Source organism: Lotus japonicus, chromosome 4 (genome assembly GCF_012489685.1).
Source record: "Lotus japonicus ecotype B-129 chromosome 4, LjGifu_v1.2".
NCBI classification, from domain to species: domain Eukaryota; kingdom Viridiplantae; phylum Streptophyta; class Magnoliopsida; order Fabales; family Fabaceae; genus Lotus; species Lotus japonicus.
In genome coordinates this window covers 49,894,662-49,922,238 of record NC_080044.1, presented here as the reverse complement: position 1 = coordinate 49,922,238, position 27,577 = coordinate 49,894,662, and the positions used below count along the sequence as shown (strand labels likewise).

At 44.4% G+C, this 27,577-nt stretch overlaps 1 protein-coding gene across 1 annotated transcript; it reads left to right on the top strand.

Moving 5' to 3' along the window:
* Positions 1 to 24,509: 24,509 nt before the first annotated feature.
* On the top strand, positions 24,510 to 26,214 carry LOC130712885 (uncharacterized). Its single transcript, XM_057562701.1, has 2 exons — positions 24,510 to 25,338; positions 25,610 to 26,214. Exons 1-2 carry the CDS (start codon positions 24,510 to 24,512, stop codon positions 26,212 to 26,214), a joined length of 1,434 nt encoding a protein of 477 aa, XP_057418684.1.
* Positions 26,215 to 27,577: the final 1,363 nt, after the last annotated feature.

Genomic DNA, 27,577 nt, shown 5'->3' with positions numbered 1-27,577 from the left:
AGGAAACGCTGGCGTTCCCCAGCATTGAAGGCGAGCTCATGGCATGCGTGGACAGGGGAGCGACGTGGATGGGACCTATATTGTCCATCTTAGCGGGGGACCCAGCGGAAGTGGAGCAATGCACGAAGGAACAACGGCGAGAGGCGAGCCACTATACTCTCATCGACGGACATTTGTATCGCCGTGGTTTTTCGGCGCCATTGTTAAAATGCATACCGCCGGAAAAATACGAGGCGATAATGTCTGAGGTGCACGAGGGAGTGTGCGCAAGCCACATTGGGGGGAGATCTTTGGCTTGCAAGGTGTTGAGGGCGGGATTCTACTGGCCCACCCTCAGGAAATACTGCATGGACTTTGTGAAAAAATGCAAAAAATGTCAAGTGTTTGCTGATTTATCTAAGGCACCGCCAAAGGAGCTGGTAATGATGAGCGCCCCATGGCCCTTCGCCATGTGGGGGGTGGATCTAGTAGGGCCTTTTCCGATCGCCAGGTCGCAAATGAAGTTTATATTGGTAGCGGTGGATTATTTCACTAAATGGATTGAGGCCGAGCCCCTGGCCAAAATAACCTCTGCGAAGATAGTCAACCTCTACTGGAAGCGAATTGTTTGCAGGTTCGGGATCCCAAGGGCGATCGTATCCGACAACGGGACCCAGTTTTCAAGCAACCAAACTAGAGAATTTTGCAGGGAAATGGGCATACAGATGAGGTTTGCCTCTGTGGAGCATCCGCAAGCAAACGAGCAAGTGGAATCTGCAAACAGGGTAATCCTGCGTGGATTAAGGCGACGACTCAAGGAGGCTAAGGGAGCCTGGCTGGAGGAACTCCTGGTGGTGCTATGGTCATACAACACCATTGTGCAATCCACTACAAGGGAAACCCCCTTTAGAATGACCTATGGGGTTGATGCTATGTTGCCAGTGGAGATTGACAACTTCACATGGCGAACCCAGCCAGATTTTGAAGGGGAGAATCAAGCCAATATGGCGGCGGAGTTGGACCTTTTGTCGGAAACGCGTGACGAGGCGCACATTCGGGAAACAGCGATGAAGCAGCGCGTGGCGGCAAAGTTCAACAGCAGGGTTCGCGTCCGAGATATGCAGGTCGGCGACCTAGTCCTCAAGTGGCGATCGGGAGCCCCGGGAAACAAGCTCACGCCTAACTGAGAAGGGCCCTACCGCATTATTAAAGTTCTTGGTAATGGGGCCTATCACTTAGAAGAGCTTGATGGAAGGCGGCTACCTCGGTCGTTCAATGGTTTGAGCTTGCGTTACTATTATAGTTGATCGCAGGCGAGAAAGCGAACAAGGCGGAGTCGCCGGAGCCAGATATCTTTGAAATTTTCTGAAAAGTGTTTTCAAATTCTCCAATGTATTGCAATAACAAAGCGTGCTCTTTTTCTCCGAAAGGAGTTTTTTAATGAGGCGCTCCATCAATAAAATAAAACGAAAATTCACGAAATTCGTGTCCAAAAATTCCAGGGATTCCCTGACGATCGGAATTGCCGATCGACATAAAGAATTACGGCGATCACTAAGTGGGACAGGCTTGATCCCCAAAGGGGCCTGCTGGAACCCTGAAGGTGGCGGCGATTCCACAAATGGCCTTTGACGCCTAGGAATCACCCCCCGGAAAGTCTGACGTGATCGCCGGTCCCGTAAACGATGTGCTGGATAAGTCTCGCCAGAATACGACGAGCACCGTTAACTAGGCAAAAGTCTTGGGACTCCCAAATGGCCATTGGGATCCAAGCATTGTAAGCCCCGAGCGGGCAAAGCCCCGGGCGAAGCCCTCGAGAATGGAGGCCGTTTCTTCCTTTGGGAGAAACGTCTAAAGTCTTGGTGGTGGAATACCAAGCAACAAGTCCTAGTTAAAATTAATGCACGAAGTCGTTAAGCGTAATTCAATCATATGACGCGTGAAAAAATAGCGCAAGATATAAGGTCGGCGAATGAATAAGGTGGAAGGCGAGTGCTTGGACATTCAGGATGTTGAGTATTTTATTACTCCGGCGTGGTGGGGCGTTAAGCTATGAAATTCATTCATGGAATTCATTCTTAAATTTTTTAAGCAATAAGAAGGCGGCGACCAAAAAATGTACGGCGAAAGTATTCCAACATGATTTACAAAATATCCAACGGCGATATGAAAAGCTATGGCGAAGGGTTGCTTAAACATAGATGAATGGCGGAAAAGTACACTACAAAGGGACAGTAAAAGCTAAATGACTTAAAAATTACATTATTCATTGTTTTCTTCTTCTTCCTCTTCCTCTTCTTCTTCAGTCGCTGTCCAGAGGTGTTGGTCAATCAGGGGAGGATCGTCAGGACCAACCAGTCCTTCAGCGGTTATCTCTTTCATTACTCCCATGGCGCTAAAGTCAAAGTTCGGGTACAAATGTTGGGCCTAATCTTTGGCGAGGTAGAAACCGCGCTCGCGGTTGTCAAGGGCAATGTCAGCAGCTTGTTCCCTCGCCTCAGTGGCTTTGGTTTTCTCCGTCGCCAGTTCGTCCTCGAGCACTTTGATTTTTGCCAGTTGGGAAGCAATCTCGGCATCTTTCGTGGCGAGGGCCTCGGCGTGAGCACCGGTCGTTTTCTTGATTTCCTCAGATGTGGCCTGCATCACCGCCTCCATGTCAGACCTCGCCAGGGCCAGGGACTCGGCAGACTTTTTCTCTTGCTCCGCCAGCGCCTTCTTCACTAACTCCAGCTCAGCGCGCAATGTTGTGAGCTCCGACTCCTTAGCAACCAGCGCTTCGCCGCTGGCGATCAGGTCCTTCTCAGTTTGCTCTTTTTCCTTTTTGCAAGCTTGAAGACTTGCATCAAGGTCATCCGCTTCTTCCTTCATCAACACCAGCTGATCCTCCAGTTCGCCGATTTTAATTCCCGCCGAGCCAATCAACTTGTCGGTTAGAACTTTGTCTTTTCCTGCCTGCGTCGCCAGTTTGTCGAAGCGCTTTTCCCAAGAAGCGGCGGCTTCTTGATGTTGAGCGCTCTCGGCCTTCAACCGCTCGGCTTCGGCGGTGGCGGCGTTGAACTTCTCAAACGCATGGGCAAAGATGCACCCAGCGCGCAGGAGACAAGCAAGAGTTTCCTCCTTGGTTTCATTAATGCCCCGACTCAAGACTTCTTTCTCTATGACTTCGCGGTTGAGGCCGGTAAGCAAGAATTCGGAAGGTTCAATGGCGTTGGGAAGCATGTGGAAGTAGTTGGAGGAACCGCTCTCTTTACCAGGAGCTCGCTCGATCTGGGTAGCAGCGACATCAGAAGATCCCTCTTCGCGGCGAGGTGGAGAAGACGCGGGGCACCCATCATCTGTTGGGGGTGGGCTAGGAGGTGCGTCCTGGCGAGGGGGGGACTGGGGGGTTTTATTTTCTTTCATGTTCTCCCCGGCAGGAGCATCAGACGACGCCGCGGCTGTTGTGACATTAGCGGTGGCAGATTTCTCAACGGCTGAGGGTTGGGAGATGTTGGCGGTTGTGTCAGCAGTTGGCGATTGATCAGCAGGGGTAGTTGTAGCACCGGCAGAGGTAGTTGTAGCGCCGGTGGAAGCAGCTGTAGCGCCAATAGTAGTGGACTTGGCGGCGGCTGCGGAGGCCACGTCCGCGGTAGTAGATTTGGGGGTCGGGACAGTGATTGTCTCGGTAGCTGTGGCGGCGGAGGCTTTAGCAACACTTTTTCCTTTAGACGCAACGGCAGTGGTGGGCTGAGCGCCAGGGTTGGAAGGGCCGGCGACGGAGGAGGCTTTGACCAATTTTCTCCTCTTAGGGGCTTTGGCACCCTCACCTTGGTTCTCGGCGCCGCCCCGCTTTTTCACGTCGCCCTCAGCGTTGAACTTTGGGGAAAAGCGAGTCATTCTCCTCTCGCGGGCTTTCAGGAGTTCGGCGTTTGTGAAGTTCATATCTTCTGCAACAATGAAAAAACATCAGTAACAACATAAGAGGCGAGAAAGAAAATGTCGATAATAGAAGTAAGCCATGGACGACCTAAGTATTTGGGAGTCCTTGAGGAGCCAACGCCCTCAAGGACTGTTGAGCAGTCAAGGATGGGGAGTGGGGCAAGGAGATTCAGAAAAGCTTTGTCTTTGGCGGACAAGGATTCCTTGGAAGGATCAGTAATCCCATTGGGCTTTTTCGTCCAGTAAAGAGGGAAAAGGGCGGTCCCGTCCCTAAGGGTGAAGGCCTCCGGATAGGCGGGGTGAACCGCCACGCGAAAGTACTTCCGTGCGAAGGAGGTCTTCGCGTTACTTTTGTGGGGATTCAGGCACTTCCGGCCGGCCCGGGCCTTTAAGGAAATCCATCCTTTGTTTTTGATGGATTTGGGGTCAACATCGTAGAGGTAGAAGAAACTGGTGGGGGGTGGGGCGATGCCAACCGCGGCGTATAAGATTTCAAAGCATCGAATGAAGGCCCAAGCGTTGGGGTGAAGTTGGCAGGGCGCCGCATTGATGTCGCGGAGGACGGTTTGGACAAAAGGCGAAAAAGGGAGCCTGATTCCAAGCTCGCTAAACATGTATTCGTACGCAAAGAAAAAGTGAGATCTCTTTACGTCGCCGTCTAGCTTGTGAGCCCAGGGGCGGTCCTCAAGAAGGGAAATCCAGATCCTGAGTTTGGCGTTAAACTCGTCATCATTAGACAAGCCACCCAAGGAACCCACGAATTCCACAATGAAGTTGCTATCTTGGAAGATGGAAGGTTGGTCTATGGCCTCATGTTTGGGGGCTACTTGGACTGGAAGGGGCAGAGTGGCGAAGGTTTTTAGCCGGTAAGCAGGGATCTCCGGGACCTCTAAACGGAGGTCGCCGGCTGCGGTGGAATCAGGGTCGCTTTCGGAGGAGGAAGTGGAGTGATTAGGGGAGGTAGGGTTTGAAGCCATTTTAGAAACCAGCGAAGTGAAAGACAGAAGAAGATGAGTATGTATATGATGCAAAGATAAGGGCAGTAAGACTCACCGGAGTAAGATGTGAAGAGTGGGTAGCGGAAGGGGTGATAAGCGATGGCTCCGGAATGGAAGTTGGCAGAAGGAGTCTGGTAAGCGATTAGGGAGGTAAAGAGGGGTTTCGGAAAGGGATGATTGTAGGGAAGAAGGGTTTTTATAGGGAAAGGGGGGAGTCTGGAAGGGTGACGCGTGTTGGACGCGTGTGGAAGGTTGGAAGTCATGATGGCTTTTGGGGAAGTGGGTTGCGTGTAATGGGGAGTTATTGCGCACGATGGGACGGTTATGAAAAGTGAAGTGACGTTTCCGGAGAAAGAGGGAAATTGATGTAATTGACGCATCACGTGGGGCAGTTGAGGATTCGAAGGGTTTTTGAAATAGGGGAAAGCGCGAAAGGCCTCGCCACTATAATAGCCAAACATCATCGTCCGATAGGTGATACCAGCAACAAAGTTTAGTCGCTCGCCGGGAATACTGCCAATCAACGTTTGGGTGATCGGCGCGTGACCAATGCCTGCCACCTTTCCCGCCGGTAGACGATCATGCACCTGTTCCAGCTGACCGCCAGTACGGAGCGATCGCTCTCGCCGCTTGTGGACTTGTGGACTTGTCGGCTCAGGTCGCTCGCCGCTTGTGGACTTGTGGACTTGTCAGCTCAGGTTGCTCGCCAAGTCAGTGGACTGGATGACTAAAGATGCTAGTTTCCTTTTGCTCACGCCATGTTGGTGACGTAGTTTGCTTTTCTTTTCTTAAGCCATGTTGGCAGCTCAAATCCCAGTGTATTATAGGACATATGTAAAGGCATTTAAAAGACACACTTAGCTCTCATACTTCAAGCTCGGTGTCTTGTGGACTAGTGGACTGGGCGAGCCCCTAGAGGGGCAACGCCTAGCATGTAGCCCGCCCCGGGGCAGGGCCCTAACCTTAAGATGGGCCTTGCTTCGGAGGCCCAATTGGCCCAAGAGATAGTGCCCAAACTCTATAAATAGGGGGAGTTACCAATTGTGGGGGGGCTCATTTGATGAAATCATACATGAAATTCAGCATTCTCTCTCTCATTCTCATTCTCTCTCTAGCACAATTCTCCACTCTCTAGGTACTATACCTTTCTTCAATGTTCATTGCTAGAACAAAAAGGGGGAAAATAATTGCGAAAGACAGGGAAAAGTCGACTTGTGTTGTGGGTTTTGGAATTGGGGAAAGCCACTGAGGTGAGCTAAGGTGATGATTGAAAGTCACCGAGTACTCTAGTACTCTTGTTATTCGAGTTGTGTTGTATTGACCGACACTAAATCTTGGGTCTTGTTATTCGAGTTGTGTTGTATTGACCGACACTAACTCTAGGTCTTGTTGTTTGAGTTGTGTTGTATTGACCGACACTACCTCTTGGGTCTTGTTATTCAAGTTGTGTTGTATTGACCGACACTAACTCTTGGGTTTTGTTGTTGGAGTTTTGTTGTATTGACCGACACTAACTCTTGGGTTTTTGATATTGGGTTTTGAGCTAAACACTTGTGTTGTGAGGTCGATTTGATGATTGGCTAACCATATTGCATCATGCATCATTTGGTGAATAACGGGAATGGTTCACCAATGCATTATTTGGTGAATAACGGGAATGGTTCACCGATGCATATTCGATGAGGAACGGGAATGCTTCATCGATGGTGAATAACGGGAATGGTTCACCAGCGCATCATTCGACAAGGAACGGGAATGCTTTGTCGAGGATGAAGAACGGGAATGCTTCATCCATAGTGAAGAACGGGAATGCTTCACTAGTGGCGAACGGCAACGCGTCACAATTATCCGGATCATATTGATTGCATTTCACGCATACATTCACTCTGACTGGAATTGTGTGCTGTTTGATTTATTGAAGCATTGTTAGAGCCAATAACATGCTAGGATTGTTTATATATATATATATATATATCAACATATATATCTATACCCCTGTCACATGTTGGGTGTATAACTACTTATTTCCGTGAGTTGACCCTAGCGCCTTGGCTTTGGTTGCATGTTTGTGTTTGGGCGGTCGGCCTGCTGCCAGATGTCGACGGTGGATTGGGTTTCGATGGTCTCTCCCTCGGGGGGATCAGGTATGAGTTGGTGGACCGTCATGCCCCCACCGCTTGGGCGATCAATCTTGTGGGTCATCGAGCGACGTACCGGGGAAGGGTCATGGAGGACCGGACAGACGAACGTGGACGATTGACGAGGGGAGCGCTATGGACTCGGACTCTGACTCCGACACCGACGTTGACAGCTACTCACCGAGTGACGAGGAGGAGGAGGAGGAGCTTTGAGCGGTACTGGGAGGGTATGTTTAGGCAGGCGTCATGTTTTGTGTGGAGCTCTGATTCGTTTTACTTTTGGGACAGGGTAGGTTCGCGATGCATGGCTTTTTGTGTGGTTCTCTTACTGAGGGATCACAGTGAGTCAGTCGGACCATAGGGGTCTTTGCTTAGGCCATTTTGAGGCCGACTTTCTCCTAGTGGATTGTACTTATAATTTTCTCACTCACACTTCTGGATCTGTATATATTTGCCTACGGGCACACTACTTTGGAGTCACTGCGAGTGCGCGTGACGTGGAAGTGCAGCTGAGGCTGTACATGTCTATATTTGATGTATATTGGTTAGTTTAGTGGTTGGGTTATGTCTTTACTTTCTATCGCTTTATTTAAAAGGAATCAAACGGAAAAAAAAAATTACCTGTTTTCCGCGTAGAGTTTATTTTTGGTTACTAAAGTGGCACCCGGAAATCGGGGTGTTACACCAAGTGACCGAACTTTACACTACGACAGGTCACTCCACTCCAAGTAACCGTGTCGTCGAGTCTCATCTTTCTTTCCAAAAAAAATCATCAAATAAAGTCCCCAATTGAAATTCCCTTTTCTAAAAAGGATTGATTGAAGTCCCTTTGAAAATATCCTTCTCATTCTTTAAGAGTTTTGCAATGCAAATAAACTCTCTTTTAATTTATAAAATATGTGTACACTTTGATTATTTATTTTAGATGAAATTTTATAAGTAAATCATGAATAGGTTTGTTCCTTTTCGAAAACTTTGGTAAATTAAATAAAAGTCCCCACCCTGTGTAACTCTTTTTGAGAAAACCTCTATCCAAAACCATAGTAGAACTAAAACATCGTTAGAATCTCCTCTAACCGACACTCAGAAAAACCCTCCGGTGACACAAGCGATAGGCCGTCAACAGATAATCAAATATCACAATGAAAGTACAAACATCATCACATTATATCAAATAGCAAGCATTAAAGTGCTCTCACAACAATCATATAACATATATTTAATGATATAAATATTCTAAGAGAATAGCCCTCACAACAAGCATATAGCATATATTCAATAATATAAATAGCCAAAGCGAAGTGCCCTCACCTTAGCCACTTTTCTTTCTAAGTTACGACTTCGATTGTAACACCCCGATTTCGGTGGCGTCACTTTAGTAACCAAAATAAACTTAATGCGGAAAAACGTGAATATTTTTTTTTTGATAATAACTAAGACAAGACTGAATTAAATAAAACCCAACAATAACAATAATCAGAACTAATATACAATATATAAACAGCCCCCGCTGTAGTAGTAACCTCGTCACGAGTAAACCTCCAGTGACGGAAAGAAAAGTGTAGCGCCCGAAGGCAAAATGTACAAACCAAATCTAAAGGTAAGTGTCCGCAACACTATCCCTCAAAACTGAGAATAAGCTGGCCCATCGGCCTGAAACAAGACCTCCTAAGTCCAACCAACTCTCTGTGATTCCCGTAAAGAAACCACACAAAAAGCTATAGGTGGGAAACTACCCTGTCCCGAATGAAACAAATAATGTTCAGAGCTAAGACTCTACTCCTACACTAATCCCATCTCGAGGAGCTCACACTAACACTCAATCCTACATGCTGGCATGATCGTCGTCCGAATTCGAAATCCAGAACGACCTAGTCTATGTACACCATCCGTCCTCCGCTCGCTATCGCGATGCGCTCCTGTTCCAGCATCCCAACTCTAGTTTCCCCCGAAGGGTGAACCGTCGTGAACCAGTCCGCCAAAGACATCTGACAAAGGGCGTTTGTCCGCCAAAGCACACACAGAAGACACGAGGGTCAACTCCAAAGAATTACATAAATAATAGCACCAATAGATATAGATAAGAGAATAGCCACTTAGGCTTATAGCTAGGGATAACATCCTAGGGTTGCATATTTCCACAAAGAATATAACGACTGTAAATCACAGTTAACATGCATCAAGTAGAACTAACAAGTATCCAACACACTCATCAACTATGTCAGTATGCATGTTGCATGAAATGATATGCAGGTTAACCCAGTCAACCAATATGCAATCCGGAACGGATGGACATCATCGGATCAGCCCTTCACCAGCCACGGTGGTGCCATTTCGGCCCGTGATGCCTCTTACTCCAACATCATCATGTAGACAGATCAGCATAAAACCCGAAGGCCTGCCATTTCGGTCTGCTACTAAGAGTCAACTAGCAGCGCTCTTACGCGGAAATCCTGGTCTTATAACCAATTTTGGAATCCGCCGTGGTCCGGTATCTCGCCGTGTTTAAACCACTTAATGAGTGCATGCAATGCAGTGATTAGCCAAACAAAGTCTCCGACCTCACTCGACACGTCGCCACGTGTTCTAGCTAAATTAATGTCTCTAAAAGCTTACCCTAAGGTAAAGTCGATTCTGCGACAAAATACAATAATCATAAAACGAGTGCAACCACTCACGATGACTCTTCGGGTCATCAATACTCTCACGAAGTCTCACGCTTCAGTGAAGTTTCATGCTCTCACAAGGTCTCACGCCTCAGTGGAGTTCCATGCTTTCCACAAGGTCTCACGCCTCAGTGGAGTATCCCGCATTCACAAGGTCTCACGCCTCAGTGAAGCTTCTCGGCTCATCCCTTGGATGGCTATCAAACTGCTCAACGAGCGAAGGAGTACCAACATACTCAGAACTTACCAAACTCCTCAACACTTGGATCCGACGACACTCCTCGTTTTTCCAAAACTATGATTTGACTTCCAATGCCTTCCTTCGAGGTTGTTATCATTACTTAAAGATTTTGAGGTTATTTAAGGTCTTATGAATTTTCTTTATAAAATAGATTCCATTTTGTCTTATCGCAAGTCTTATACATTTGCAGGGTCTCCCAATCCCAAGTCGCTTCCAGAGGATGTCTCGATCCACTAAACAAAATTAAGGCCCGAACCTCGTTCGTCCTATCAAACTTTCTCAAAACTCTCAAAATAAAATCGGCATGACCTGCCCGCTATTCTCACCATTCAGAATCTCAGATTCCAGTACAGAGCATATTTAAATCATCACAATCAACAACATGTCATATATCAATAAATCGCATCATAAACACTTAGCACTTAGCATATAAAGCATGCACCACACATCCTAGATTACCCACATAGCACATAGCATGTAAGACAATCTCAAAAACATTCAGTAGATGAATCATCTACATTGTCAGCCGAAGCCTCAGAAAACATTTTCCAATCACACCCAATTCCAGTGCATAAACAGTAAACAATGTCGAAACATCGACCCTAAGCATTAACTAGAGATTCAGTGAGAAGCCCTCACCTGTAGATTCTCCAGGATTATCTTCTAACTCTTCCTAACAAGCAAAGCGTTGCCCCTCAGGAAATTCCTCAAAAGTTCCTTTAAAGCAAAGTCACAGAAATACTATCAGAATCTATCGAGAACTAAGCTATCGATACTTACTAAGGTTACACGAAGTAATCTATACTCTAAGGTACGATAATCTAGCGCGAAAGACAAGTTTTCGGAAAAGGAAATTTTCCTCCTCCCCCTTAATAGGGCTCGGCCACTTTAGGTAATTATGGGGCTCGATTTTTCTTCGATCAAACTTGGTTCCTATGCTATCATTAGCCGTAACTAAGGGTATTCTGAACTCGGAAAAATTATCGGATCGAAAACTGTCGCAGGGGTATTTTGGTCATGATTTTTAACTTAGAAATTTCAAAACTGAAATCCCAAAAACCAAATTTTGCAGGGACGTTACTAACGACGTTTATGACAACTAATCCTACTAACACTAAGCTAAGGCGATAGTTTTTAGCCTAAAGGTTGAAGCTTTACCTCAAAAACTCCAAAAATGGGTATTTAAGGCTAAAATTGATTCCGGCGGAATTCCGGCGACATAACGGAAAATCTAATCCGGCAGAAGTGATCTTGGGCACATATAGAAGAGGTTTAGAATCAGAAATGAAAGATTCAGGATAGTTTTGCAAAAACCCATAAACTATCCACTCAGAAAACTCTACAGAAAAGCTATGGAAAAAGCGATCAGAGGTAAGGATTAGCGACTATACCTCGAAACCTTGAAGCAGCAACTGATTAATCGACGATCAAGCAAGAGATGAAGAAAAACTCTTCTTCCTTCCTCTTCAATGGAGCTCGCGGGTTTGGGAGAGAAATGGAGGAGTTCTTGTATATGTAGAAGATGGAAATTCGCGGCGAAATGAAAGTTTCGCGAATCTGATTTTTCCGGCATCATTCTCCATGAATTCTAAGATAGGTTTTGGCAAAGGAATTCCTAAGCTAAGAAGATGTCTCCTTGTATTTTTGGCAACTAATGCAAAGTCGGTGCAAAGTCGGTGTAAAACTATTTTACCCGATAAGTTGCTTTTTGCATCGAATGTCGGAATGAAAAACTTCCTTCTGAAGAAAGATTGAAATCATCAAGAGAAATGGGTGTACGCGTGTAGAATATTCATTTGAAGCTATGAATAGATAAAGTCCCCATAGTCGGGAAATTCTAGGGTTTTGAAATACCAGGGATTCGGTTTCGGCAAACTTCCGATGATTGGAATCGGACGTTCGTAGATCCTAGAGTTTCGCCTCGAAACGATTGTGATATATGGAAAAAGAGAAGTTCTAACATTTCTCTGAAGATTTTTGGAATTAACTTCCGTCGTGCCTAAAAGTGAAAACTAGCTATATTCTAGGGTTTCTGACCTAGGTTAAGCGTATAACGACCGTACTATAACTTTTGTCGATCATAATGCAATCCTTGAACTTTTCCTGAACTTTCTCCTTCATAAATCTATTTCATTTACTAAACTCTTGTTCAGGTTTCCCTTCGCCATGCATCAAACCTACTGGTGAATACAAAATTTATTCACTTGGTATAAACTGAAAAACTTGGGCCTTACATTATTTTCCCGGGAAGTGCGCGAGTGAGGACAAAGCGCGCTGAAAAGACTCGTGTTGTTACCGTGAGGCTAGTCGTCAAGTCAGGATGTTACATCGATCCGATCACGTCATCGCTCCTCGTACCGGCTCGCTTTCCTTCCATTCTTTAGCTCCGACACGAACGCATTCTCACACTTCGTAGAAAATTAATTGTATCCCAAAATTGCTAAGCTTTAAGATCCTAGTTTCCGCTCCAAAACTCAAGAATCTCCTCACACTCAAGACAAACACTCAATAATTTTTACTAAAATTAATGATACAACAATACAATTGTATGCCAATGTTTCCTTATTTCTCTCTCGTTCATATTCTTTTTCGTATGTTTTCCAATTCATTCACGTTCTATTTATAGGCTTCAGCCTAGCAGGAGGTGGCAATGGGGCATGCACCAAAGCAGGAGGTGTAGAACATGCAGCAAGTAACCATAACGTGGAAGCTTGGAGGGATAGGAAACATGCAACAATCATGAGCTGCAATGCTTTGGAGAGTAACAGGTAAGAAGCATGAGCTGTAATGAAACATGAGGTGGAAGATTAATAGCTGGCCTTGTCATAGGTGCCGTATATGCAACAAGTTGGAGGTGTAAAGCGTGCAGAACAAACTCAGCAAGCTTCTCAATCATACTATGAACTTGGACCTTCAACTTACTGGTTGGAGTAAGAATAAGGACCCTCATGCACTTGCTTTGCTGAACAACAATATCGACAAATTGCTATTTTGCAAATATAGATTTCTTGAACCGATAATTAAAACAAAAATAAAAAAACATTATTTAAATAATTTGATTTAATTATCCTAAAATAAATATTTAATGAATATAATAGTAGAGCTGAAATTTAAATAATAAAATCAGTTAAATTTCAATGATAATTAAAGTACTCAACATAAAAACGAAATATAAAAAATAAAGAATATATTAGAATCCATGAAGAAAAAATAAGATAAGAAAATACATATATATAAATAAAAGTTGAATATATAATAAATGAAAATGAAAATAAATATTTCAATAATTTGATATAATTATAAAATTTTCACAATGAATAATTTTTATCAAGGTGATTGCATCTTATAAATAATAAATTAGAATAAAAAATAAAGAATAGATCTTGAATTAAAATTAAATTAATATTCTTTTCTTCCACATTATATAACAAATATTGATAGAGATTTCAGTAATTAGGAAAAAGATTACAAAAAATATAACATAATTTGCTGGACTAGTGATTTTTTATGAGGGAATACATTTGAACATTTAAAAATTCAAGTTTAATTAATATAAACTCAATAAGATGGATAATTATCATTCCACGAAACTCATTCATTCAAAGTGAATTGACTTTTACGTCATAAATTGACGGATATAGTGGATGCCTATTTCGATTGATTGTATCATCATAAACCAATGATTTAATTTGTCATCCCTACTATGCATGTGATTTATTCTCATGCTAAAAAAATACAATAAGTATAAAAATGTTAAAGGTAAAATGAAATTTAAAATAACCAGCAATTTTCACTTAATCATGTAATTACAGATAATTATTACATCTATACCATGACATTCTCAACCCCAAATCTATTATGGTGACAATGCTGGAATTGGTACATTGTTTTTATCTATTCTACTTTAACAACCGGGCGGGCACGGACACCAGTGCCATTTCCTACAGTCGCAGCAAGGAATCTGAGTTCCTGGACCAGTAGAACCTTTCCAATCTCCAATCACCTGTGTCTTACTCACCACTTGTGTGTTTTCTTTGACATCAACATTAGTAGTCTCTTGGGGTCGTTCTATGCCTTGTGCAGTTACCACTAGATCAGCGCACATAAGAGCAAAAAGAAATACCACCAACTTCAAAGAACACATTATATCTTGATTAGTTTTGTAGATAAAAAAAAAAATCTCAACTTTCATCTACAAAATGAATACACACCTATTTATATGCACATAGAGAGTTCTATACTTTTCCAAATGTTTAGAACACGTGGTACTAAGCGATTGGTTCAATAAAATAAGATTTTACTATTAAACCATATTTTTTATTATATATTAATTATTGTATTATGAATGTAACATTTTATAATAATAAGGTAAAGTTTCAATGTATAATAATATTATAGTAATATAATACATATACATAATTAGTTAAAATTGACTTAACTTTTGTTTTTTATTTTTTTGAAAGATCAAATGATATTATGATTAAAGAGGTCATAGACCAAAATACAATGCACAAGCAAAATACCAGTGCCAGTACAGAATTTGAGAGCTACTCTCACCAACACCAATGGATTACAAATGAAAATACCACTGAAATAACAACCTAAATATACTAATCCTGTTCCAATGCATTACAGCCGTAAATTTGCACACCAGCTCCATATGCACATATCAACACGCAGCATGCTCTAAATGCTTCCCCTTTAAATTAGAAACATTTTCTTGGTGTACCTTTTTCATTACCGTGGCAATGGACAAGGATCCTAGAAGAGCTTTTCCAAAGTCATGAACCTGAGAAGTAATAGGTAGAATTCACATGCCATTTTATGCCAATTTGCTGATAAACCTTCTCAGAAAACTAATCACCCAACTGGTAACACATCCACGCTCCTGTCCTCAAGCAGTACCCATATGGGAGTAGTGGCTTCACATCCCATATTTGCTAGCAAATCAGCTTCTGAGTTGCCTTCTCTGAAAATGTGTCTTATTTCCAAGCAATTAACTTTTGCCATCAATAGATCAATTTTGTTTAGCTCATTCCTTAGCTTCCACGGCCTTTTCTCTTTTGAAACTACCCATCCTATTGCCGTTGTGGAGTCACTTTCAAGTACCAAATTCCTAAGAAGGTTTTGGTGGCAAAACAGTAGACCATATAATATAGCTTTTACTTCAGCCTCATAAGACCACCCAAATCCAATTCCAAGAGCAAAATACCCCACATATTTCTTATTGGAATCTCTAATATCTCCCCCAACACCACTGTTACCAGGGTTGCCTTTGGATGCACCGTCAACGTTACATTTCAGTAACCCATAATCCGGGGGTAGCCAAGACACCTGTCTAGGTACAGAAGCAGATTTTGGTAGCTGAATGCTTCTCAAATTCCTTGTCAACTGATTTGTATCATATGGACAACCTGGCCATGCATTTTTCACCCACCATGCTAATCGTAACACATACATGTCTTCAACCTCTTGTAATTGTATTCCTCTTCCTCTGAAGATTATGTTGTTTCTTTCCAGCCATACTGACCACACAATTGAGTAGGGAATAATTTTTTAAATGGTGTTGTCCACAGAGGAGCTGAAATTATTCCACTCCTCATGTAGAGCCAGCAAGGAGTTTGGATTTGCCCACAAAATCCCTTCTTTATTGAAGATATTATACCAGATAGCACTAACTCGAGGGCATGTCGCAAAAAGATGATTAACAGTCTCAATGTTCAGATTACAAAAGCAACAATACCTGTTATCTTCCTGAATTATCCCTCTTTGCCAGAGGTTCATTCTTGTGGCCAACTTATTGTGAACTGCCTGCCAGAACAACAAAGCTACCTTTGGAGGGACCAACTTCTTGATCTGATCGGGGACTGCAAAGTCGTCTTCCTCTTGGATATTTTGTTCAGCCCATTGACATAAGCCTTTTACTGAGAAGAAACCATTCACACTTCCACACCATATAATATGATCCCTTGATTTTGCTGCTCTCTGCCTTAATGGTCTGAATCAGTGAAAAGACCGAGCCCTTCCACATAGTTAACAACCCACCAGCAGCACCACGAACCGGAACCACAGCACACTCAAAGCTTAGAGATTTGGAAAAATTAAGAGCTAGCTTCTCTTTTTGTGAATCCAATTTCGTTTCTTGGAATAGAATCAATTCTGATTGTGCCTTCCTCACTAGCTCCTTTACTTCTCGCCTCTTCTCCGCACTGCCCAAGCCTCTGACATTCCAAGATAGCCACTTCCTCTCCATTCCTGCGTTCAATAATTGGAATAAAAGCTCCTAAATCGCTTTCTAGTGCTGAAATTGCTTTCTCATCAGGTCCATCGTATTCAAGCCCAAGCACTTTTCCTAGAAGCCAGACCTTAGAGCTCCTTGTCAGATATCTACCAGAGGAGCCCCTCGCAGCCTGGTTAGCTTCCGCGCCTTCAGTAATCGATCCCCCAGAGGTGTGGGCCTTCGGTTTTCTTCCTCGCTTCTTCGATGGAGACAGAGCTAAAGTTCCTTCCAGTGGCAACTGTGACTCAGAGATTGAGTTACGCACCTTTCTAGGTCTCCCTCTTTTCTTTTTAGGGGTTGCAATTAAGCTCTCTATTGCATACACAGGGGAAGGTGGTGAAGGGGGGTTGGGGGATGAGACAGGCTGGAGACAAGGGTCTGTTAGCCCAGCAGGAAGAGGAAGAGGCCCAATGAAATTTTTTGTGGGAGTCACATATGGGTCTACAAAAACCGCCTGGTGGGCTCCAAAAAGTTCCCCTCTCGACTTAGCCACCCTGGACAAAGTAGTGTGTTGACTTTGATCTCTGTCCACCAACCTGAATTTACCTGTCCCCTTGATACACAACTCTATATCACGTGATCCCCCCATTGATACCTTAATCTCTGTGAAAATATTGTTCCAGAGTCTATCAAAATCAGAAAAACACAAATTCAAATTGATTGTGTTCCCCAAACGGATGGCTAGCTGACCGTTTGCCCAGCTGGACCAATGGGCACCATTCCTCCTGATTGAATTTTTCCCCAAAGTGATCTTCTTATTTTCACCTTTCTCTGAGCCTACTCTGTGCTCCCCACTTTTATTAAAGTTGACCTCTATCATCTGACACGAGTTTGACACAGAGCCTTTGGGTTCCGATGCCACCTCCTCCCGTCGTCGTTCCTCCGACTCCGCTTCTGACTCTGCCACCACCGTCCCGTTTGAATCCACTGGTGAATCTTGAGGAATTGAGTTAGAGTCCGCTGGTCTCCAGAATACCTGATTCACTTGATCCTCCGTTGCACCCAGGGCTTCACCTTCCATCAACACCGTGATGATTTGGTCCTCAACACGAATGCTCACCTCTCTTCTATCAATAATGGGAGTATACGAGCTGACCAATATTCTGGCAGCATCAAAGCTTAGGCGATTCTCTGTCATTTCATCCATTCTTATGAAGTCCCCTATGAACCCAGCCATTAGAGTAAAAAACTCTCTGCTCCATAGGCCTAGTGGAACCTGCCAAATCCTTACCCATGTAAAGTACCTCGTGGGTTTGTCAAAGATGGAAGCAGGTTTGATGACAGTGAAGATGTTGCCCAGTTCTCCTTCATTGCTGATGAATTGGAACATCTCATCCTCAGAGCTAAACTCGATAGATACTTCTCTTGCCCCCATAGAAGCCACCTTGAGACGTATCCATCCCTGGCCTCGTAGGAAATCTTCCACCGCTTGTATGCTTTGAAGCCCTCTTAGAGACGCAACTACAGTTCTTTTGACCCTCTCTCTGTCCTCCTTCTTCGGTTGAAAGATGCCTTCCGAAGCAAGGTGGGTTTTCTTACTATTGGGTACCCCAGGTTTGAATTTGATCTTCTGCTCCCAGACCTGTTTGGCGTACCCAACGTTCTTCGCACCCTTGCTGTTAGCATACCTTTTCCCTTCGTCGACAATAGCAAAGAAGGGATATCTAGCCATAGACACCTGGATGATTTTGTTGCCAATCATAGTTCCATTGAGGGATTGAATGGCAGCCATAGCATCTTTTTTCTCCACAAACCTCACAAATCCAAAATTGCTTCGCCTATAGCTTTTCTTTGTCCTCTACACAAAAACTCCCTTTGTTCTACCTATCTTTGAAAAGGTCTCCTTGATTACATTGTATGACGTGTTGTCATCGAGTCCATCTATGAACAGAGTGCTGTGAGCCTCCCCCCTTGTCGGATTTGCTCTCCGAAAATTGTTGTGTCTTCCGTTGTAGTTCCCAATCACCCGCTTTGCTCTCCTGACCTCCTTTGATCCTTTCTGCCTGAACGAAACATCCTCCCCTTGGACTCCCTGTCTCGCTGGAATCGCCTTGGAGGATTCTGCCCGTCGATCATATCTCCAGGGTTCCTTGCCTCGGGTTGTCTTCAACTTGTCCTCTCCCAACTTGTCATCACCCTCTGGTTCTAGAGAGAGGGGAGAGCACATCACGTTCTAGAGAGATGAGAAATAAACACTTATATAATAAAATTGATTTGAACAAATATTACATATGAAACTAATACCTTATTATTTTGTAAAATAATAAAATTGACTTTTGTATATATAATAAAATTGACTTAACAAACTAATACATAAATATTGTAAAGAAAGTTTCAATGCATGATAATATTATAGTAATATAATACATATACATAATTAGGTAAAATTGACTTGACTTTTGTATATATAATAAAATTGATTTTAAAAAATATTACAAATGAAACTAATAACTTATTATTTTGTAAAATAATAAAATTGGACTGGGCGAAACCTCTGAGGCCCTCACCCAGGGACGCTCGCCGCTGGGCGACGCACAAGCCGGGGAACTGGGCCTCCTCCGAGAGGCCCAAGCGGCCCACTAAGGACAGTTAGGCAAACCAGTCCCAACCTCTAGCCTATAAATAGGGGCGGTTATCAATTGTAAGGGACTCTTGACTCATTGGATAAATAACAAACTTGAAATTCAGTTACAGTCTCTCTCTAAGTGGTTACACACTCTCTCTCTCTAGATTCTCTCATTGCAGTCCTCTCACTCTAGGTACTATACCTTCTTTTTATGTTCTTGGCTGGAACATTTGGCGCCGTCTGTGGGGAACGGTAGATTTCGATTCCCATACTACATGGATTGCTGTTTTGATTGAGAGAAGTTCGGAATTTCGTGCAATTTCCTCTGATATTCGTGTTTTTTTTGGTTGAATTTCTGGTTCCCGGTTGAAGTTCGATGGAGACTCGCTGTCGTCGACGCAGTGGCGCCCACCGTGGGGCAGAGGCGCAGTTCACCACCGCGTCGCGTGAGGGAAAGGCTGCGCCGTGAGGAGGTTCGTTGCGAGCAACCTAAGCAACCGACTCCTCCTCCGCCTCCACCGCCTCCTCCTCCTCCTTCTCCGATGCCTCCATTACCTTTTCCACCGTCCTCACCTTCGCAGCAAGAGAGTTCTATACTTTTCCAAATGTTTAGAACACGTGGTTCTAAGCGATTGGTTTAATAAAATAAGATTTTAATATTAAAACATATTTTTTATTATACATGAATTATTGTACTATGAATGTAACATTTTGTAATAATAAGGTAAAGTTTCAATGTATAATAATATTATAGTAATATAATACATATACATAATTAGGTAAAATTGACTTGACTTTTGTATATATAATAAAATTGATTTGAACAAATATTACATATGAAACTAATACCTTATTATTTTGTAAAATAATAAAATTGACTTTTGTATATATAATAAAATTGACTTACCAAACTAATACATAAATATTGTAAAGAAAGTTTCAATGCATGATAATATTATAGTAATATAATACATATACATAATTAGGTAAAATTGACTTGACTTTTGTATATATAATAAAATTGATTTTAACAAATATTACAAATGAAACTAATAACTTATTATTTTGTAAAATAATAAAATTGGACTGGGCGAAACCTCTGAGGCCCTCACCCAGGGACGCTCGCCGCTGGGCGACGCACAAGCCGGGGAACTGGGCCTCCTCCGAGAGGCCCAACCGGCCCACTAAGGACAATTAGGCACACCAGTCCCAACCCCTAGCCTATAAATAGGGGGCGGTTATCAATTGTAACGGACTCTTGGCTCATTTGATAAATAACAAACTTGAAATCCAGTTACAGTCTCTCTCTAAGCGGTTACACGCTCTCTCTCTCTAGATTCTCTCATTGCAATCCTCTCGCTCTAGGTACTATAACTTCTTTCTATGTTCTTGGCTGGAACATTTGGCGCCGTCTGTGAGGAACGGTTGATTTCGATTCCCAGCCTACGTGGATTGCTGTTTTGATTGAGGGAAGTTCAGAATTCCGTGCAATTTCCTCTTCGACTGGGCGAGACCCTAGGGTCCCTGGCCCAGGCGTGCCAGCCCGGGGCGACATACAAGCCAGGAAATTGGGCCTTCTCCCGGGAGGCCCAACTGGCCCATTAAGAGAAGTTAGGGGCGCCAAGCCCAACCCCCAAATCTATAAATAGGAGACGATTACCAATTGTAAGGGACTCTTAGCTCATTTGAGAAATACAAGCTTGAAATTCAGTTACTTTCTCTCTCTAAGTGGTTACGCTCTAAACTCTCTCTAGATTCTCACATTACGATCCTCTCACTATGGGTACCGTACCTGATCTCTATGTTCTTGGATAAAACATTTGGCGCCGTCTGTGGGGATCGGTAGACTTCGATTCCCAGACTACGTGGATTGTGATTTGTTCTAGAGAAATTTGATTTTTTGTGCAATTCTATTTGGATTTTGGACATTCGGTGGAATTCTAGTCACCCGACGGAACTTGATGGAAACACCTCGCCGACGGCGCAACGAAGAGCTGGAGTAGAGGCATGGCTCCCCACCGCGCCGTGTAAGAAGGAGGTTGCGCCGTGAAGAGGTGCGTCGTGCACGGGGTAATGACGTCAGGCTGCAAAACGATTGTTTACAAGAAGAGTTCTTTATCGCCTCAAGCAGTGGGGTGAAGAAGTAAGGGAAGCCGAGGCCGTCGCGAAGGTTGAGCCGTTCTCAACGGCGGTGAGAGAGGTGGCTATACCGGACGATATGAGAAGCCTTGGGTTGCCGGCATACAACGGGCAAACGGATCCAAAGGATCATTTGCTTTATTTCAATATGGAGATGGCAACAAGCACAGCTTCCGATGCGGTGAAGTGCAGGATGTTTCCATCCACGTTTAAGGGCGCGGTGATGTCTTGGTTTATGGCTCTGCCAAGAGGATCTATAGCAAAGTTCCGCGACCTCTCATCGCAATTCCTTATTCAGTTCTCTGCAAGCAAGATCGATCCGGTAACAATTGCATTTCTGTACGAAGTTCGACAGACGGAACGATAAACTTTGAAGCTATACGTAAAGCGGTACAGTGATGCGTCCAGGAATATCGAGGAGTTAGAGTGTAAGGCCCTAAGTTCAATTTGGAACAATTTTATGGAAGTTTGAATAAAATTGAAGTTTTAGCTAATGTTTGATGACTGGCAGATTAGGACTGTCAACTTGTGTGAATTTTTAGAGGGTCTTAACGACTTCATTCGGGAACACTTCCTTCATGAGAGTTGTCGCCCTTTAAGTTAAGAAAATTCTCGATGTGGTTTCGTGTAAATCCGATATCTGTAGCTCCAGATATCCCTGTTTTAATGAGCAAAGGTCTGGCTGTACAGTACCTACGAAATTTTATTAAAAGTTGGGTTGTGTTTTGGGCTTAAACCTTTTTAACTTGGGTTAAGTGGTGGATTAAACTCATAATCAGAAGGTTCTTAGGCTGAATGGAGCATTATGGGCCAAGGAAGGCTGATCCAAGGAAAGAAGCAAGGGTTTTGAAAACCCTAAGGCTTGGTGAGCCGCCGGCTGCCCATGGAAAAGGAAGGGGGCTGCAGCTGTTTTTTCCTCTGAATTATGAGCTTTAATGAGCCATTAATACTCTGTTCTTGGGCTGTATCAGATCTGAAACCAGAACCCTAGCCCACACAAGCCCTGGCCGCCACCCATGGGTAAGGATTAGAGTGAAATCCTTATTTTCTTACATGCAAAACAGCACCAGAAAATATTTCACGTAAACACCAACCAAACAAGCAAACCAGCACCCTTCCCCTTGCTCCTAAGAGGCCTCCACTCGTCACCCTTCTACCACCAGCAACCACCGCCCACCAAGGAGGAGGAGGAGGAGACACGAGAAAGAGAGAAAAACCGCAAGGAAGGAGAGGAAACGCGTGAAGGAGAGGAAGCACGTGGAGGAAGGAGAATTTTGGACAGCAGAGGAAGCTCTTTCTATTCTTCACTTCTCTCCATCAAAATCCTACTTCTTTTCATCTAAATTCATTCAAAACCCGAGGTAAGGGCTGGTCTTAGGAAGGGTAGGTTATCTAGGGAGTTTTGCCATGTTTTGTTGTGATTATGGATTGATCTTGAAGGTTTTCACATGATGTTTTGTGAATATGTTTGTTGCTGGAAATTTGTACAGTGAAATACATGCCTATTAACCTTCATTTGATGTGCTTGCTATTGTTCTATGATCTCATGCATAAATCCCATGACTACTTGCTAATTTTGGATCATATTGTGCTTGTTTCAACATGGTTAATGATGAATGTTTAATTCTGGAATTCTTGGGTGAAAATGTTGATGTTTGGGGCTGGACAAAGGCTTGTATGGAATGAAAGGAAGAAAGAAAGAAAAAAATTTAAAACCCTAGAGCCTAAAGTGGGTTCGGCCGAACCCTATTCCAAGGGGTTCGGAGCGTTTCTTTCTTTGATTCCATGCTCAAGTCGTTTGAGGCTTTGCTTGAATAGTTTGGCATGAGTTATGTGTATGAGAAGCATGTGAATATGATTATGAATACCTATGCTATATGAATATTGCCTGACTGAGGAACCATGGGTCGCTCACCTAGCTGTAATTCCCATTGGTGTTGTGAATATCTATTGTCGTCATGTTTAATATTGTTATTAAAGTTGAGAAGACTCTAGGACTGACTTTAGAGCCTTAAATACAAAGTGAATGTGATTATAACTCGTTTGCAAGCGAAATTAATTAGCGGACATAGGTCAGGTAGACTATGGTCCATGAGAACGATGGGCTTGCACGCGAGGGAGTTATTTGGGTTGACTGCGGTCTCCCGTGAACCTTGTGGGCCGGTGTGGCTTCACGTGATTTGGTTGACTGCGGTCACCGTGAACTTTTGTGGATCATTGCGGCTCCACGTGATTTGGTTGACTGCGGTCACCGTGATAACCGTGCCTCTGCGGAAGCACGAAGATGGCCATGGAAGATTTGGTGGGTTGTGTGAAGTGAGGAACCGATAGATGACTAACTAACATCTTAAACCCTAATGCAAAAGAGATAATTAATTATAATTATGGAAGATGCTTCATTATATCTATTGTATTATGTGTTTTCTTTTAGACCTGACCCTTGCTGTTGTTTATGTGTTTATTTGGGGGGGGGGGGGTAGATGGCGTCGACGACCACGACGTTCGTGCCTCGCTGGATGCTGAGACTTGATGGGGAGCTAGACGATCGGGCCTGGAGAGCCGACTCCTCCGGGATCCGCAGAGTTTATGTCGGGGACGTTAGCTTTATAGGGATGGACCGGGACGACAATATAGTGGAGGTTCGCACGGTTGAAGGGGGCATCCTTGACATGCCCTATCCACCTTCTAGGTTCCTGCTACCTGAGGTCGAGGGAGTCGGGGAAACACCTGCTGAGACTAAGGCTGGGACACCTGCTGAGTTCATGCCTCAAGACGGGTCTGACGCTTCGGTTACGGGACAACGACGCTATGGTGGAGGCGCCAGGTTTATACACAACAACTTGGTGGGGCCGAGACCCAAAAAGAGAAGACAGGTGGTAGAAGATGAGAAGCCAAAGGATGAACCTGCCGAGTGACCGTGACACTGATGACTGGACTGGGAACCCTATGAGCGAGCGTTCTTTTGGAACTTCATTTTATTTTGTTGAGTTTTATGAGAACTTGAGTAACTGATGTAAACTGTTTACTTCCGCCGTGGTTTTTCCATACGGGGGTGTGGACACGGTTTTCTTTATTTACTTGCAGTTGATTTTATAACAGTTGATGTTTTATCCTTTAATGAGTTTATTGCAAAACGTATTTCTTTAACACGCTGTTTATGGTTATGTTATGAATCGGAAAACATTAATGTGATTTCTAACTATGGTATTCAAGAGCTTTCAAAAGTAAATATGACCTTTATCACCTAATCAAGAGTAATAAATGAATCGGCGAAAATTTCTGTGAAAAATTGGTTACTGTGTGACACCCGAGAAATCGGGGCGTTACATTGTGGTATCAGAGCACTAAGGGTTTTGGGCTTACGAGTTTCCGAACTCGTTGATGTTTTTGTCTTTGATAAAGATGTTTTCAAAGCTTCGCGGTGAGGTTGGGTAGACTTGTGTGCTAAGATGGTTGTTTGATTGAGATTGTCTGAAGTTAGTACCATTGCCGTGGTACTTGGAGTATGGTAGCTTAATTTTACTGTTGAATGTTAATTGATATTGTGGGCACTGACGTTAGCTTGTGGTTCTATTTCAAGCAGAATGCCTCCAAGACAGGACCCCACTAACGCTCAGTTGGCCCAGGCTATGGCCCAGCTGGCGCAGGTCGTCGCCCAGCAGGTCGCCGTTACTATTGCCCAGACTGCAGCCCAGGCTCAGCGAGAGGCAGAAGAGAATAATAGGAGAGCAGAGGAGGAAGCTCGGAGGGCTTCGCGAGCCGAGAGGGAATTGGCTCAAGATCAGATTCGCATGAGAACAGATTTCAACCGGCACGCACCGCCCAAGTTCCAGGGCGAAGCTGAACCCGAAAAGGTTGATCTATGGGTTCAGGAGATGGAGAAGATCTTTGAGGCACTTCATACCCCGGATGCCGAGAAGGTCAACTTGGCCACTTTTATGCTGAAGGGTGATGTTGAGTATTGGTGGCGTAGTGCCAGACAGCTGATGACGGCCAACCATGAGGCCATCACTTGGGAGTCTTTCAGAAAGGCTTTCATGGATAAGTATTTCCCGGAAACAGCAAGGGAAGAAATGGAGAACAGGTTCCTCAGCTTGAGGCAAGGACCTACCTCTGTGGGAGAGTATGTTGCACGTTTGGAAGCTCTATCCAAACACTTTCGATTCTACCAGAACCAGGTGGATGAGGCTTACTTATGCAACAGGTTCATGCGAGGGTTGAGGAATGAAATTGAGAAGGCTGTGAGGCCTTTGGGAATCAGGGTCTACCAACAGCTAGTGGAGAAGGCCCGTGAAGTCGAGGCTATGGAAAACAGGCAGAGAGGCCGCCCAGGGAACGGAGGATCAGTACGCCCGGGACAGAATCAACCGGCGAGATACAGTGGGCAGAGATCAGTGGGGAAGTTTGACAAAGGCAAGGCGCCAATGAGAAAGCCTTTCCAGCGCCCAACTGCCAAATGCTGTGAGCGGAGCAGCCCCTGTTTCAAAGGAAGACGTGACCTGCTACAAGTGTAACGAGAAGGGACACTATGCCAACGAGTGTGGCAAGGAGATTGTATGCTGGCGATGCCGAAAGCCAGGTCATGTGGAGAGGAATTGCCCGAGTGCGGCCAGGACCGAGCCAGTGCTGAATACTGCCAGAGGGAGACGACCATCTGCTCCAGGTTGTGTCTTTTCTATTTCAGGAGAACAAGCTGCTGTTACTGATGACCTTATCCAGGGTACATGTCTTATTGCTGGAACATCACTAATGGTTTTATTTGATTCGGGTGCTACGTACTCATTCATTGCTGAGGATTGTGTGAAGAAGTTAGGGCTACTGACTACTGATCTACCCTTCGATCTGGTGGTGACAACCCCTGCCGCTGATCAACTAGTTACACGCACGGCATGCTTGCAATGTCCGTTGGTTTACGAGGATCGGAAGTTCTTTGCGAACCTCGTTTGTCTAGGGCTCAAAGAGCTGGATGTGATCTTGGGAATGGATTGGTTAGCGCAATATCACGTGCTCTCAGATTGTGCTAACAAGGCGGTAGTATTCCCAGATCTCGGCGCTATGGATTACTTAAACTCGTACAGCCTGGGGAAGGGTTCACCGGCGTATGTGAACTCTATCGTTGCCGAAGCAAAACATGATGGTGATGTGTATAATATCTTGGTGGTACAGGAGTATGTCGATGTGTTTCCCGAAGACGTACCCGGTTTGCCACCAGTCAGAGAGACGGAGTTCTCCCCGGTACTGGACCAATATCGATGGCACCTTATAGTATGGCCCCAGCGGAGTTGGTAGAGTTGGCAAAGCAGTTGGATGATCTCTCCTCAAAGGGATTCATTCGACCTAGCGTATCGCCATGGGGTGCACCTGTGCTATTGGTAAAGAAGAAGGATGGGAAGTCCAGATTGTGTGTGGATTACCGGCAGCTGAATAAGGTGACAGTGAAGAACCGTTATCCGATGCCTCGGATAGACGACTTGATGGATCAACTTAGAGGAGCGGTGATCTTCTCGAAGATAGATCTTAAGTAAGGATACCATCAGATCCGAGTCAAGGAATCGGACATCCAGAAGACCGCATTCAGGACTCGATACGGGCATTATGAATATATTGTGATGCCGTTTGGGGTTACTACTGCACCCGCAGTGTTTATGGACTACATGAACAGAGTGTTCAGACCATTCCTGGACAAGTTCGTGGTGTCATCGATGACATCCTAATCTACTCGAAGAGTAGGGAGGAACATGAGGAGCATCTACGCCAGGTGTTGGGCGTGTTGCGAGAGAAACAGTTATATGCTAACGGCTCAAAGTGTGAGTTCTGGATGGAGGAGGTGAAATTTTTGGGGCATGTCATATCAAGTCAGGGTGTGGCAGTGGACCCTAGCAAGATCGAGATGATTCTGTCATGGGAGCAACTAAAGACAGCAAGCGACATCAGAAGCTTTGTTGGGCTTGCTGGCTACTATAGACGATTCGTCAAAGATTACGCAAAGTTGACTTCGCCGTTGACCCAGTTGACAAAGAAGAATCAACCGTTTGCGTGGACGGAGAAGTGTGAGGCTAGTTTCCAGGAGTTGAAGAAGCGGCTGACTACCGCACCCATACTAGCTTTACCTAAGGAAGGAGAACCTTATGACGTGTACTGTGATGAGTCACACAATGGTTTGGGGTGTGTAATGATGCAAGATTAGAAAGCAATTGCCTATGCTTCAAGGCAGTTGAAGACTCATGAGAAGAACTACCCCACACATGACTTGGAGTTGGCTGCCATAGTTTATGCTCTCAAGATTTGGAGACACTATCTCTATGGCAGTACGTTCACGATCTACAGCGATCATAAGAGTTTAAAGTACTTATTTGATCAGAAGGATCTGAACATGAGGCAGCGGAGGTGGATGAAATTTCTTCAGGACTATGAGTTCACTCTACAGTACCATCCGGGGAAAAGCAATGTCGTAGCCGACGCTCTCAGCCGGAAGGCTCTACATGTGTCCTCAATGATGGTCAAGGAGTTAGAACTGTTGGAGGCTTTCCGAGATCTGAGCTTGGACGTTAAGCTCGCACCAGGAAGACTGAGTTTCGGAATGGTGACGGTGTCAAGTGGACTTTTGGAAGAGATCAAGTCTAGACAAGAGACTGATGAAGGTATAGCTGAG

What these genes read in the sequence shown, in the direction of transcription:
- LOC130712885 (XM_057562701.1), top strand. Translation starts at nt 24,510, where the DNA reads ATGCCTCCAAGACAGGACCCCACTAACGCTCAGTTGGCCCAGGCTATG. An exon ending in AGTGGGGAAGTTTGACAAAG is followed by an intron (nt 25,339 to 25,609) that starts GCAAGGCGCCAA and finishes TTTCTATTTCAG; the next exon opens with GAGAACAAGCTGCTGTTACT.